Source organism: Ursus americanus, chromosome 1, assembly GCF_024610735.1.
Source record: "Ursus americanus isolate L20-20 chromosome 1, mUrsAme1.1.p, whole genome shotgun sequence".
Lineage (NCBI taxonomy): Eukaryota > Metazoa > Chordata > Mammalia > Carnivora > Ursidae > Ursus > Ursus americanus.
In genome coordinates this window covers 45,048,244-45,061,618 of record NC_142127.1, presented here as the reverse complement: position 1 = coordinate 45,061,618, position 13,375 = coordinate 45,048,244, and the positions used below count along the sequence as shown (strand labels likewise).

Here is a 13,375-nt window from a genome sequence, read left to right as displayed (position 1 = left end):
ACCCCCACTGTTTCTCCTTTGTGTCTGTTTAACATGAGGTAGGCCTCAGGAGACCGAAAAGTTAAAGAGTTGACTGCCCACAAGAAAGTGCGCCAAAAGACAATTGATTTCAGTCATTACCATATATTCTACATGTTTAGTGTGGATTTGTAGGCAGCAAGTCAGACGTGGTTAAAGGTGGCTTAGATCATGGCCTTTATGCCCTTTGTAAAAGATAAATCAGTGATTACCAAGCTTTCCAAGATGTCTATTAATGATAAGGTAAAATGTAGATTCAATGTGATTTTAATATCTTTTTCTTTCATTTCTTTACCAGGGAGGCTCAAATATCTTTATAACCGTCAAACAGAAGAAGCAACCCCGTGCGCTGAGGAGGCTGCTGTGTGAGGACTCTCAAAAAAGAATACGTCGCCCAGGAGTAAGGAAACGTCTAGATTTGTTTTTCAAGCTTCAGGAAAAGTTTCTTTTGTATCTTCCCTTTTAAAAATGAAAATGTGTTTTTGAAATTCTTCACAAATGCTTTTGACAAAATTTAAAAATATGTTCCTTAACAAAGTTTGGATGATCTTTTATTTCTTTGTTTTGACTATATTCACTATAGTTATATAGTTATATAGTTATAGCTCAGTAAAAACTTAGGCCCTCACTTATTTTCCTGTTTATGCTAGGAGAGAAATTATAAATATACAGACAATATGTGTGTGTATAACCTATTGATAAGGCTCTTTTTCTTTTCTTCATCCACAGAATAAATTCCAAGGATTAATCTTTGACTTGGTAACAAGTGAAGTTTTTAATGCCATCATTATGGCTCTTATCTGTTTTCAAGCAATAACCATTATGATACAAAGTGATGAACAGAGTCAAAATATGGACATTGCTCTCTGCTGGATTAACTTAGTTCTTATTATACTATATACTGGAGAATGTATACTGAAGCTCATTGCTTTCCATTGCAACTATTTCACCATCGGATGGAACATTTTTGATTTTATGGTGGTCATTTTCTCTGTTACAGGTAAGATTTTTAGTCGGATTTTCTTCTATAGTAATACTAATTCAGGCAAGTTCTTATACTGAATGTGCCTGAAATATAGTCTCTTAATAGGCAAAACAGAGAAGAGATTCTTCTTATTCCAATAGGAATGGCTTATATTTTTGCATTCATACATGTACACATACCTGACAGCTATAAGGTATTCAAAATACTGTTGAATTAATACATACACTTTACTTCGGAAGTCACCCCTTCAGTATATCACATACAGTATTTTCTAGGATGGCTCTAGAAAGAGCTTTATGTCTTAGCATGATATAACCTTTCATGGTCCCTATTCTTTTTTCTCTAATCTCTAAAACTGTTTACAACTTTCACAACACTAGAGTGTTAGGCTTTAATGAATTTGTCACCAGTTTTCTCTTATCCTGGGGATTTCAGTCTTTTATTTAACAAATATATTTGATTATCCCCTTTGTGAATAGATATTATACTAGATGCAAAGAATCCAATAGTAAACAAGGTAGACATAACGCCTGTATGCACATAGTTTACAATCTAGTAAGGGATACAGATGATTAAGTAGTACATATTTAATGTTGTGTTATTAAAGTTGTGATAAGGGAAGAAGCAGAGGGTGTTACAGTGGCACAAAAGAGTGAAAGGAACCTAACGGTAAATAGAGGTCAGAGGAAACTGCATGGATGAAGCAAAATCTAAATAAAGACATATTGGATAAGGGGGTAGCCAAGGAAAGAATCTAGGATAAAAATGTCTCAGGCAGGGAAAAGTTTTTTTATTGTCTGCCTCCCCATAAGACACATACTAGAGTATAAGCTCCATAAGAGACAGTATTTAAATGTTTGTTGTGTCAAACACTATTCTATATAGTCATAGTGAAAATGTGGACAAACTATCTGCCCACTTTTGCTTCCAGAAAATTCAACTGGTTCATTTGGTAGTAGAAGCAGTCCAACTTGTCCTAAAGTACAAGAAGCTTGAAAGAAAAGTACATAAAGGCAAGAAGGGGCTGAAAGGAAGAAAATAGAGGAATATGGAATTAAAAAGCCCTTTGGGATTAAAGTGAGAGTTACTGAATCAGAGATCTCGAAGGAGAGCAAATCACAGTCAGAGAGAAAGCTGTTTGATTTTGAAATCTCAGAAGGTGGAGAATCCTGGGTCCAGAATATGGCCATAACTGCATATGACTAAAGTAAAATGATGGAGATTATTACAGTTAAGAAAGTCAAAGAACAAGAGACTGGCCCTTCAATGAGCTGTTGGTGGTAGGTGCTGGGGTGGAAAGGGCGACACTGAACCAAGTACTAAGTCTCCAATGAGTGTAAGTGAGGAGGAATAAATAGATCACAGAGCCAAGAAATGGTAGGCAATAGTATATAGTTCAATCACATGATTCAAAATGTGTCAGACAGAAAATTCTTTTTTTCTTTATAAAATTGACTTAAAGTGTCTGGAAATCATATCGGAAAGAATGAAAGATGCTTGATCATTCCATTTTTCTACCCCAAGAAATATGGAGTGGGAAGAAAGAGCCGTCTGCACTTGACAATATTCCAAGGGAAACAGTGTCCTCAAAATAAAGTCAGATTTTAGATAAGAAAGGAGGTGAAGAAAATGTAGCGATGAGGATGTAGAAAAAATTGTCTGCAATTATATGGGGATATGTCTGGCATAATGGAAGAATTTAGAAGATTGTGAGGAGAAATGAAAATTTGAGTCAGAGCAGAAGATTCACTAAAACAAGGTGGAGATGAAGATATAGGTAAGATAGAATGTCAGAGAGAATGTCATCATCGACAATGACCAAATTGAATGGAAATATGAGAATTGATCCTTCCAGATTCAGCAAACCTCCCATCTTAGTTAGAAGCTTCATGGGAATCTCTCCTTCCCACCTTCTCAATTCAATATGAACCTCACTCTCTCCAGTACTTCCAGAGAACATCCCCTATACTCTTAGGGTAATTGTAATTTTACTTTGTTTTATAGTTATAGCTCTCACTCCCATAGTTCCCTCATCTACCAACAACTGCTACAGAAATAGTTCTAGGCCAAGATTCATTTACTTAATTCCATTTAAAGCTGCTAAGGGCCCAAATACTACTTAAGAAATAAATTAATTAAATTATAATCTGTGAATCACTGAATGCCAGACATTTTTGTAACTATATTTATCAACTAGGTCTTTCTACCTTGCATTAGAATTACTTTAAATATCTTCCTCTACTCTCTAGATTATAAGGTCTTTGAGGGAAAAAGTCAGGTCATTCATCTTTACATATTTGCATGACACCTTTATGAGATATCCAGTAAAGGCTAGGCTGGATTGAACTAAATTTCTTTATGCAACTACAATCAGAAAAAAATATGACTACTATTTTTTATTATGGAATCATGCCATCTGTGATTCCAAAAGTACTTGCCCTATAGTACTCTTAAGATGATGATACAAATAATTCTCTTCCAAATTTTGCTAGATACCCTGAAAATTGCCACAATTAGTATTTGGCCAATCCCCACTTTCAATATGTTCTGTTATATGGGAAGGGCTATTAAAATGATCTTAATATATAGAAAAAATGATATAATAATAATTGAAATAAGAAATAGTTGAAATAAATAAATAATTGAAATAATAAATGAAATAAAATAATTTGTATTCCTCTAAACATAATCATATTTAAGTAATTTTTTTGCCTGTCTTATCTTCTCCCACACCAAGAACTATTTCTGCCTATGATGGTAGGATACTACCTTGTGCCTCCTTCCATTATGGAACTGATAAGACTCTCACGAATCATCCACATCCTGCGTCCTGGGAAAGGACCAAAGCTATTCCGTGATCTGCTTCTCCCTTTGATATTGTCTCTCCCAGCATTGTTGAACATCAGCCTTCTCATCTTCCTGGTCATGTTCATCTACGCCATCTTTGGAATGTACAATTTTGCCTATGTTAAAAAGGAAGCTGGAATTAATGATGTGTCCAACTTTGAAACCTTTGGGAGCAGTATGCTCTGTCTTTTCCAGGTTACAATATTTGCTGGCTGGGATGGGATGCTCAATGCAATTTTCAGCAGTCAATGGTCTGAGTGTGATCCTGATAAAATTAACCCTGGGACTCAGGTTAGAGGAGATTGTGGTAACCCCTTTGTTGGGATTATTTATTTTGTCAGTTACATCCTCATATCATGGCTGATCATAGTAAACATGTACATTGTTGTTGTCATGGAATTTTTAAATATTGCTTCTAAAAAAAAAGCCAAGACATTAAGTGAAGATGATTTTAGGAAATTCTTTCAGGTATGGAAGCGGTTTGATCCTGATAGGACCCAGTATATAGACTCTAGCCAGCTTTCAGATTTTGCAGCAGCTCTTGACCCTCCTCTTTTTATGGCAAAACCAAACAAGGGCCAGCTTGTTGCCATGGATCTTCCCATGGCCGCTGGGGACAGAATTCATTGCCTTGATATCTTACTTGCTTTAACAAAGCGAGTTATGGGTAAAGATGTGAGGATGGAGAAAATTATTTCAGAGATGGAATCAGGGTTTGTGTTAGCAAACCCTTTTAAGATTGCATATGAGCCAATTACAACTACACTGAAACGAAAACAAGAGGCAGTCTCAGCAACCATAATTCAACGTGCTTATAAAAGTTACCGCTTGAGGCAAAATGACAAAAATACATCAGATATTCGTATGATAGATGATGACAAAGAAGTTCAAGCTACCACAGAAAATGCCTATTTTGACAAAGCTGAGGAAAAGTCAACTATTCAAAGCCAAATCTAATCCCACTTACCACCTTTTCACCTTCTTCACCTTCTAAAAATGTTAGAAGTTTGAATCAGAAATAAAAACAAAGATCAGAGAAGTAAAGATTTTACTTACTCATCAATTGTTTATAATCCATGGAAATTTAAGCTTGTGTTCACAAGACTCCATGTCAAGTTTACTTTTTATCTTTGTATATTCAGTCTAACTAAGACAACCACTTAAAGTCACTTCAGTGAGTTAAAATGGCTTCAAATTGCCATTTGATAATCCAATGCTTGTTTTCTCTCTCTGGTTTTTATGGTGTGTGTTTCTTCTTGAGGATCAGGGAAGTGATGGTAGAGATTAGTAGCAAAAGGGGCTTCCTTGTATATTTTATGTCTACTTCATGGGATTCAAGTCACCATTAATAGGACTTAGTTTCAAATAAGCAAGTACAATAAGTACTTTCTTAAGGTGGGATAGTGTTAAAAAATACAGTGCTACAAGCCATTAAATCATAAAGATGCCAACTGCGGGGAGAGAAAAGGGCAGTTCTTAGAAAGTTCCTTTGAGATCAACCGCAGATACTCTTGGGCTGATCCAAACCGTGTTTGGTTGACTGAAGCCTTGGTTTTGGTTTTTGTTTTCTTTTATTTTTGGTCCTGGGAATTAGTATTGTTTGTTTTTGGAGTCCTGGTTTTTCATCTCTTTGGCTAGCTCTACTTAAGCTCTAGCTCTTCAACAGAATGAATTCAGAGAATGAGTAGCACAAAGGGAACTCTAGTTATGGCCTACATTTTCCTCATTTTTTTTCTCATTTACACTTTTTTAAAGTATACATTTACTAAAATGATAGAATACAGAAACTGTTAGTAGATTCATGTATTATCATAAGACTGATATATTTTTACCATTTATCCATAATGTAACACTGAGTAGCAGGATCTGACAAATGAAAGTCATGATATGAATTAGAAGAGTCAAGGGTCGCCATTATGTCTAGGGATTTTCACAGTCTTGATCCTTACTTGGGAAACTGTGTCCACTTAGAAATACTTTTCACTGTACTTTATGGTTCTCTATAACTTAGAGAAAGAAAATGACCACTGATACTGTGAAGAGTCTGATCAAAGTGTAAGTTTGTTGTTGGTGGTGTTATGTAATATTAGTGCATACAAATTAGTTTTCACTTTCTCACTCATTTAAGTTTGTTTTTGCTGTTTTGAATCTCATAGCACACACTGTAAAATGTTTTGTGTTTGAAAAACTTGAAAATCCTAAATATTAATTCTTGCTATTGAAATTGTCTTTAAAAGATAGGCACAAATAGTTGGTTTTTGATATAATCATAAAAATGCAGCCACTTGCATCCATGTAGTACAAGATTTTGATATTTGTTCCCTTTGTATGAAGATTGATTTCAATGTGCCTACCAAATCCCAAAGGATTCAGAAAGAAAATATGCATACTGTTGATTTAAATGGCAGACTTTAAATATATTGTATGACATTCAATATCACTTTAATGTCAGTAATTGTATTTTGTTATGAATGCATGATCTTGAGCCTTAACTATTATAATCTATTTCTGCTCCTCAGAAATGTTTTAACTTGACCAAGATGCCTTTGGGGGAACCCTTAAGTAAATGTAATTTCAGGGTTCTGTTTCTTTCTATAAGTGTTCCTTCCCTTTCTCCTCCCATTCTTCATCATGTAATGGGGACTAGTGAGGAACTAATGTTAACTTGGTGACATGGTGACTGCTGGTGCTTTATCTAAATTTCTTAGTTTTCTCATTCTTGGAAATGCTTTAATGTAGAAACTGCTTCAGATATTTAAACTAAACCTTAACATGCTTCTGTAAATTCAAGACCATTAACTGATTTTAGTTTGAAAGTTATATCCCACGTAAACCATGTTTGCCATTAACCTTCCAAAAACTGTGTAAAGAATTATTTTTAACAAAGTCTTACAATATATTCTACTTTTTAGAAACTATAGAATATAATAAATACAACCTGTTAACTGCAGTAAGCTTTGGGTTTTTTTCTTTGATAAGTCAGGTCATCTACTTCGTATGATAAGAACTTTTCAAATGAGCCTAATTACATTAAAGCTTATTGATTCAGGCTCAAAATTCAAAACTGGCAAAACTGTGCTTCCTTTGGATTAAAAAAATTTTGTAAAATAAATGTTAGTAAGCTTAACAGAGACCCTTACACATTGACAAAACTTATAAAGTACTCCTCCTATCAAAGTCGTAAGTTTATTAGATATATCTCAGTATTAATTAGAATTTGCTTTATGGAGGATAATGCTGAAATTAAATTGATTGGTGTGCTATGATTTGTCAATCTGCTTCTTTAAAAATTTTTTCTGCTCCTTTAATAAATATAGTGAATATACTTTAAAATGGTTTTAAAGATATTGGAAATAGCTTCCATTTATTGAGCAGACTATTATGCCTAGCCTTGTGCTGTTTTTATCATGCATGAACCTAGCATATTCACAACAACTCATGAAGCAATGATAATTTTCATTTTATAGATGAACAAAAGAGACTTAGAAGGGTTATAAGAGCCTCTATATGACACAGAACGCGTAAGCAATGAGGCCAGAACCCTAAACCAGGGAGAGTTTCAGAGCCTTAATATTTGACCACTATACACAATAACTGTCTCGTAATAAATGACCTAACTAGAGGCAGAAGAAGTTTAAGATGAATTAAGTTGTTGAAGAGAGATAAGTCCCCACCTCTCTCTCTTTCCCTCTCAATCTCTCCTTTGGTGGAGGGAATTTTAAAAGCAGAGACAACCCCTGGAAAAAGGAAAGACACAAGGAATAAAACTATAGACGTTTTTTCACTCAATATTTATTGTGTGCTAGATACTAGAGGTAAGCCCAGAACCTGTATAGATATACATGCGTACATATATACATACAAAGATAAATCTGAGAATAGAGAACTTGCTGACTACTGAGGGAAAACAGCTATTTATAATATATGTTAATTTTTTATCCCTTAAAAAGGGATTTCCAGAGAAACAAAACTAATAGAACACAGAGGTTTCCTCCACTATCCAAAAGTAGAGTGCTCCTATAAAATCTCATATGAGCTGAAATGATGTAAGGTGAAGTAGTTACCACTAATTGATATGAAAAAAAAAATGTTATCATTCCCAAACCCAAAAAATAACCTCTTAGGCTTTTCTGTTACCTTAGGACAGAACTTGCTAATGGATACACAAAATATATCAAGACAAAGTACGGATGCTTACAAACACAGTTCAAAGTTGTGGCAGTTTGATGCTGAGATGCTGAGTGTATTTCCAGGGAAGGAGCTTGATGGGGCCGCTCTTGCTGCCTGGATAACAGCTTATGGCAAAAGAAATGCTATTTTCACTTTTCCTTTAATTTTTCTTTTCTTTTTTCTTTTTATAAAAGTGAAAATGCTCTTTGAATTTCTTTTGGTTGGCGAAAACGGGTACTACTGTAGGTTTTTTGTAAAAGCAAAGTGGTGCAACTCAAACTTTTGAAAAGAGAGGGATACCTGTATATAGATTTGTAAGAGGAAATTTATTATTAAGGGAAATGTTTTGCAGAATGAAAGAAGCTGAGATATGTGGCAATATACCATGTGAAAGCTGGAGAATCAGGAAAGTCAGTGGTATAATTCAGTCCAGATCTTAAGGCCTGAGAACAAGGAGAGCCATGGTATAGCTCTTAGTCCAAGGCTGAGGCCAAAGAATGTGGGGAGGGGCACTGGTGTAATACCTGGAATTCATTTTAGACCCAAGAACCAGGAACTCCAACGTCCAAGGGCAGGAGAACATGAATGTCCTAGCTCAAAGACAGAGAGAGAGAATTTATCCTTCCCTCCATCTTTTTGTGCCATTCAGGCCCCCAATGAATCGGATGATGTTTGCCCACATTGGTGAGGGCAGTCTTCTTTTTTTTCATCCGTTTACTTTTAACAATAAGATGTCATTGGATTTGAAGTGAGTTTCTTGTAAGCAGTATATAGCTGGGTCACATTTTTTAATATTTTTTATTGACTTACTTAGACCATTTACATTCAAGGTGATTATTAATATGTTAGCACTTAAGGTTTGCATTTATTATTTGTTTTCTATTTATTTCTTTTGGTCTCATTTCTCTATTTCTGATTTCTCTGTTTCTGTTTTCTGGACTTCCTTCACAACACTTGAACATGTTTTAGGATTCCATCTTGATTTATGTACAGTGTTTTTGAATGTATCTCTTGTGTATCTTTGGTAGAGGTCATTCTGAGTATTACTAATCTGTCCCTCTCTCTAAGTATGAATTACACCGTTCACTAGCATCAACATTTTACCACTTTGAGTGAAGTGTGGAAACCTCATTCTCATTTATATCCCTTTGTCTTCCTCCTTTTAAGGTCTCGGTGTCATGGGAATCAGATGATACTATAATTTTTTTTTAAGGTTTTATTTATTTATTTAGAGAGAGAGACCATGCATGAGTCCGGGGAGAGGCAGAGGGAGAGAGAGAGAGAGAATCTCAAGCAGACTCCATGCTGAGCATGGAGACTGTCACGGGCCTCGATCTCATGACCCTTAGATCACGATCTGAGCTGAAATCAAGAATTGGATGCTTAACTGACTAGCGACCTAGGCGCCCATGATGCTATAATTTTTGTTCCAATCATAAAATATAGTTTTAAAACTCATGAGGAAATGAATGGTTCTTTGAACGTACCCATATTATCTGCTCTTTGCCATTATTCCTTTTTCCTTCCTGATGCTCTAGTGTTCTTTCTTTTATCAATTCCTTTCTGTTTGAAGAATTTTGTTTAGCCAATCCTTAAGAATAAGATATTTTATTTCTCTTTAATATTTTTATACTTATATGTTGAAATGATACCATTTTTTTAAAGATTTTATTTATTCGACAGAGAGAGACAGCCAGCGAGAGAGGGAACACAAGCAGGGGGAGTGGGAGAGGAAGAAGCAGGCTCATAGCGGAAGAGCCTGATGTGGGACTCGATCCCGTAATGCCGGGATCACGCCCTGAGCTGAAGGCAGACGCTTAACCGCTGTGCCACCCAGGTGCCCCAAAATGATACCATTTTTGATATAGATTTTGGTATACATTTTTGGGCTAAACAAAATATATTACTAAATTTTAAAAGGGAATATGTCTGCTAGTAATAAATTCTTTTAGCTTTTCTTTTTCTGAACATATTTTTATTTCTCTTTCATTCCTCAAGTATGGATTCACAGAACATAGAATTTGTGGCTGACATTTCTTTTATTTCAACACTTGAAACATATGGTACCACTTTCTTCTAGTTTCTATGACTTCAGATTTGAAATCCATTATCGTTTGAATTGGTATTGTCCTGCAGGTAATACTCATTTCCCTCTAGTTGCTTTCAAGAATTTTTCTTTGTGTTTATTTTTCTAAATTTTAACTGTGGTGTATCTTTGGCATGGATTTCTTTGTATTTATCCTACTTAGTGTTTACTCAGCTTCTTGGAATTATAGGCTTGTGTCTTTTACCAAATTTAGGACACTTTCAGCCAATACTTCAAACAACTTTTCAGCTCCCCTCTTTTCTGCTTTCGTTCTGGGATTGTGTTGACATGAATGATGGCTCTTTGTTATTGTCTCCTAGGTCCCTGAGGCTCTGTTCATTTTTTTTCTGGTCGATTTTTTCCCTCTCTGTTGTTCAGATTGAGTGAATTCTATTGTTCTGTACTCAAGTTCACTGATTTTCTCCTGTCATCTTCATTCTATTCTATTGAGCCATCTACTCAGTTTTTTATTTCTGTTATTGCATTTTCCAGTTCTGTAATACATTTTTTCCTTCTAAAATCGATTTCCTCAGAGATTTTCCATTTTTTAAATTTGTTTCAAGAAAATTTATAATTGTTGAAGCATTGTTATAATGCATGCCTTAAAATTTTTTTCAGATAATTCTGATATTTGATTCATCTCAGTATTGCATCAGCTAATTGTATTTTCTCTTTCAAGATGTGATTTTTTTAGTTCTTAGTATGCTGAATAATTTTTTTTCCATCATACTCAGGGAATTTGTCTACTATGGTGGGAAATAGTGGATCCTATTTAAGTCTTTTATTTTAGCAGGTAGTCACATTATTTCAGTTTAGCACATAGGTCTTGATCTACTTTTGTGAGCTGTGGTTCGTTGGCAGGTTAATTTTTCAGAGGCTTTGTGGTGCTATTTTGATCTTCTTGGCTTTTCTGGTGTTGCTTGGACTCCCGCTGGTTTCTGTTGGTGCTGCCTAAGGGACTGGAAGAAGTTTCTACAGGTCAGGCAACCTGGTTTTTCTCAGTGGTGGTTGGGGAAAAGAGGTGAATCCCTTTACTTATAGCTCATGAGAAAAAGAGGCTCTCTGAATTGGGTTACTTGTGGCTACATTCCCCTTGCTGGCTCTACCCACCCATTATAGTGTCTCTGGACATGGAAGGAGAGTCTCGGGCAGGCCTCTGGATCAAAGAGAGACTTTCTGGATCAGGCCAACTGCTGCAGCTTGGTCTCTCTGGCCAGTTCCATCCATCTGCTTTGGCAGAAAAGGGTCATCTCTGGCCCATCAGAAAAGGAGAGTTCTTCCCCAGTTACCTTATTTTTGGGAGGGCCCTCAAGAAATTCTTGTCAGTGGTGCAGTCTTGTTTAATATTGCCAGAGGGACTCTCTTTAGATTCAGGAAGAATAAGCCTACCTGAACTACTTGCTGTTTTTAGATCAAGGGTGGGTGGACTTCTGCTGTCGGGTGTTAGGATGCAAGATGCCTTTCACTGCGCTGTGTCTCTAGTCATGGGTTCTCAAGCCAACTTGCTTTCTTTTTACCACCCTCAGGGTCCTTCTTTGGTTGTGTTTTGTGCCATTCCCAGTTGTATTTAGCTGAAAGGAGCAGAGAAAATATGGTCTACGACATTTTGTCTTAATCAAAAGTTTCAATATATTTTTTAAATGTCTGTTAAAACTGTTAAAGGAAAAGTTAGTTAATGTAGAATATTTCATTTTCCAATATCAATTAAATGAGGCATCACTTTAATTGGACAATTAGGTAAATATAGTATTAATGTAAATACTAAAGAACACTAAAATACTATGAAATTAGTACTAAATGCTAAATATTAGAATTAGTGTAAAATTATATTTCCACTAATCAGGCTGCTTAGAATTATCATTATTAACAAGCATCACTATTTAACACAAAGAATTAAAGTAATCAAAAATTAATTAGGCCATCAAAAATTATGATCAATTTTTTGCATGGATAAATCCTAATCCAGAACAGTGGTTCTCAAAATGTGTTCCTTGGAGGTGCCTGGGTGGCTCAGTTGGTTAAGTGTCTGACTCTTGATTTCGGCTCAGGTAATGATCTCGGGTTCATGAGATGGAGCTTGCGTTAGGCATGGAGTCTGCTTAAGATTCTCTCTCTCCCTCTCCCCCTCCCCCCCAAATAAATAAATAAATCTTTTAAAAATTAATGTATTTGTAACCATGAACTGTCAACTGTCCTGGATATCTACTCTGTGTCTTCGCAAACCAATCTCCTTCCTTCTCCTTGCTCTGCTCTTAGAGGCTCACTCACAACAGCTCTTCAGTGGATTCTCTTGCCCTCTGGCTTCTGGTTGGATTTGCCCAACAAAAAGCACCAGAAAAAAGTGCTTACTCCCTCCCAGATTACTAGGTTTAGTTTCCACTCTTTACCGATGACCACACCTTCTGGGAAGGACCCTACCTTGCAGTTAATATCTAGTCTCTAGAGATTTCCAGTAACTATGCCGCCTGCACCACCCCCTCCAGGCCTAGAAGCCGAATTCCTTAATTTCTCCTTACACCTTGCCCACACCTTTTATAAGCCCATCTGCTAAACTCTCCACAAATGATTTCCTTGTACTATGACTTTTTTCTGTAATAAAAGCTTATCCCTGACCCATATACCAACTAAGCTTTTGGCCTTTTATAGTTTTTCAGACTGAAAGAACTCAAATCCTGTCTCCTATAATAATTTCCACCAGAGAAAGCTTACATCTCATTTCTCTTCATTAAGCCAAGAGAAAAAAAGAAAAGAGAAAGAAAGAAGGAAGGAAAGAAGGGAGGAAGGAAGGAAGGAAGGAAGGAAGGAAGGAAGGAAGGAAGGAAGGAAGGAAGAAGAAGAAGAAAAAGAGGAAGAAGAAAGAAAGAAAGAAAGAAAGAAAGAAAGAAAGAAAGAAAGAAAAAGAAACTTTATTACATGTTATGATACTTGTGTTTTATTATTATTTATTTATTTATATTCAAGCATAATTAATGTAGTGTTTTATTAGTTTCAGGAAAATGGTACTATACAGGGTAAATAATCTAAATTAATATCATATATCTTAAAATATGCAAAATAGTCTCATTTTCTTTTTGTGTTAAAATTCTTATACTATAGCCTATCCTACATATGCCAAAAGCCAGGTTACCAGTTGTGTGCTTAGGTACACAAATCATATAAAATGCAGACTTTTTGGCCTCTAGAAATTATAATCTAGCTCAACAGACCATGAAAAAAGACATAAAATAATTAAAAGTAGTATATGCTGCAACTCAAATTATTAATAGGTA

General features: G+C 35.5%; 1 protein-coding gene across 2 annotated transcripts in view; it reads left to right on the top strand.

The window, feature by feature from the left end:
* The window catches only part of SCN7A (sodium voltage-gated channel alpha subunit 7), an 87,421-nt gene extending 77,581 nt beyond the window's left edge, over positions 1–9,840 (top strand). For both annotated transcript variants that reach the window (XM_045780477.2, XM_087861195.1), the window contains exons 23-25: positions 314–418; positions 748–1,018; positions 3,741–9,840. In XM_045780477.2, the coding sequence (XP_045636433.2) occupies positions 314–418; positions 748–1,018; positions 3,741–4,807 (1,443 nt within the window). In that variant the 3' untranslated portion in view covers positions 4,808–9,840. The remainder of the gene's footprint in view (positions 1–313; positions 419–747; positions 1,019–3,740) is intronic.
* The last annotated feature ends 3,535 nt before the right edge of the window (positions 9,841–13,375 follow it).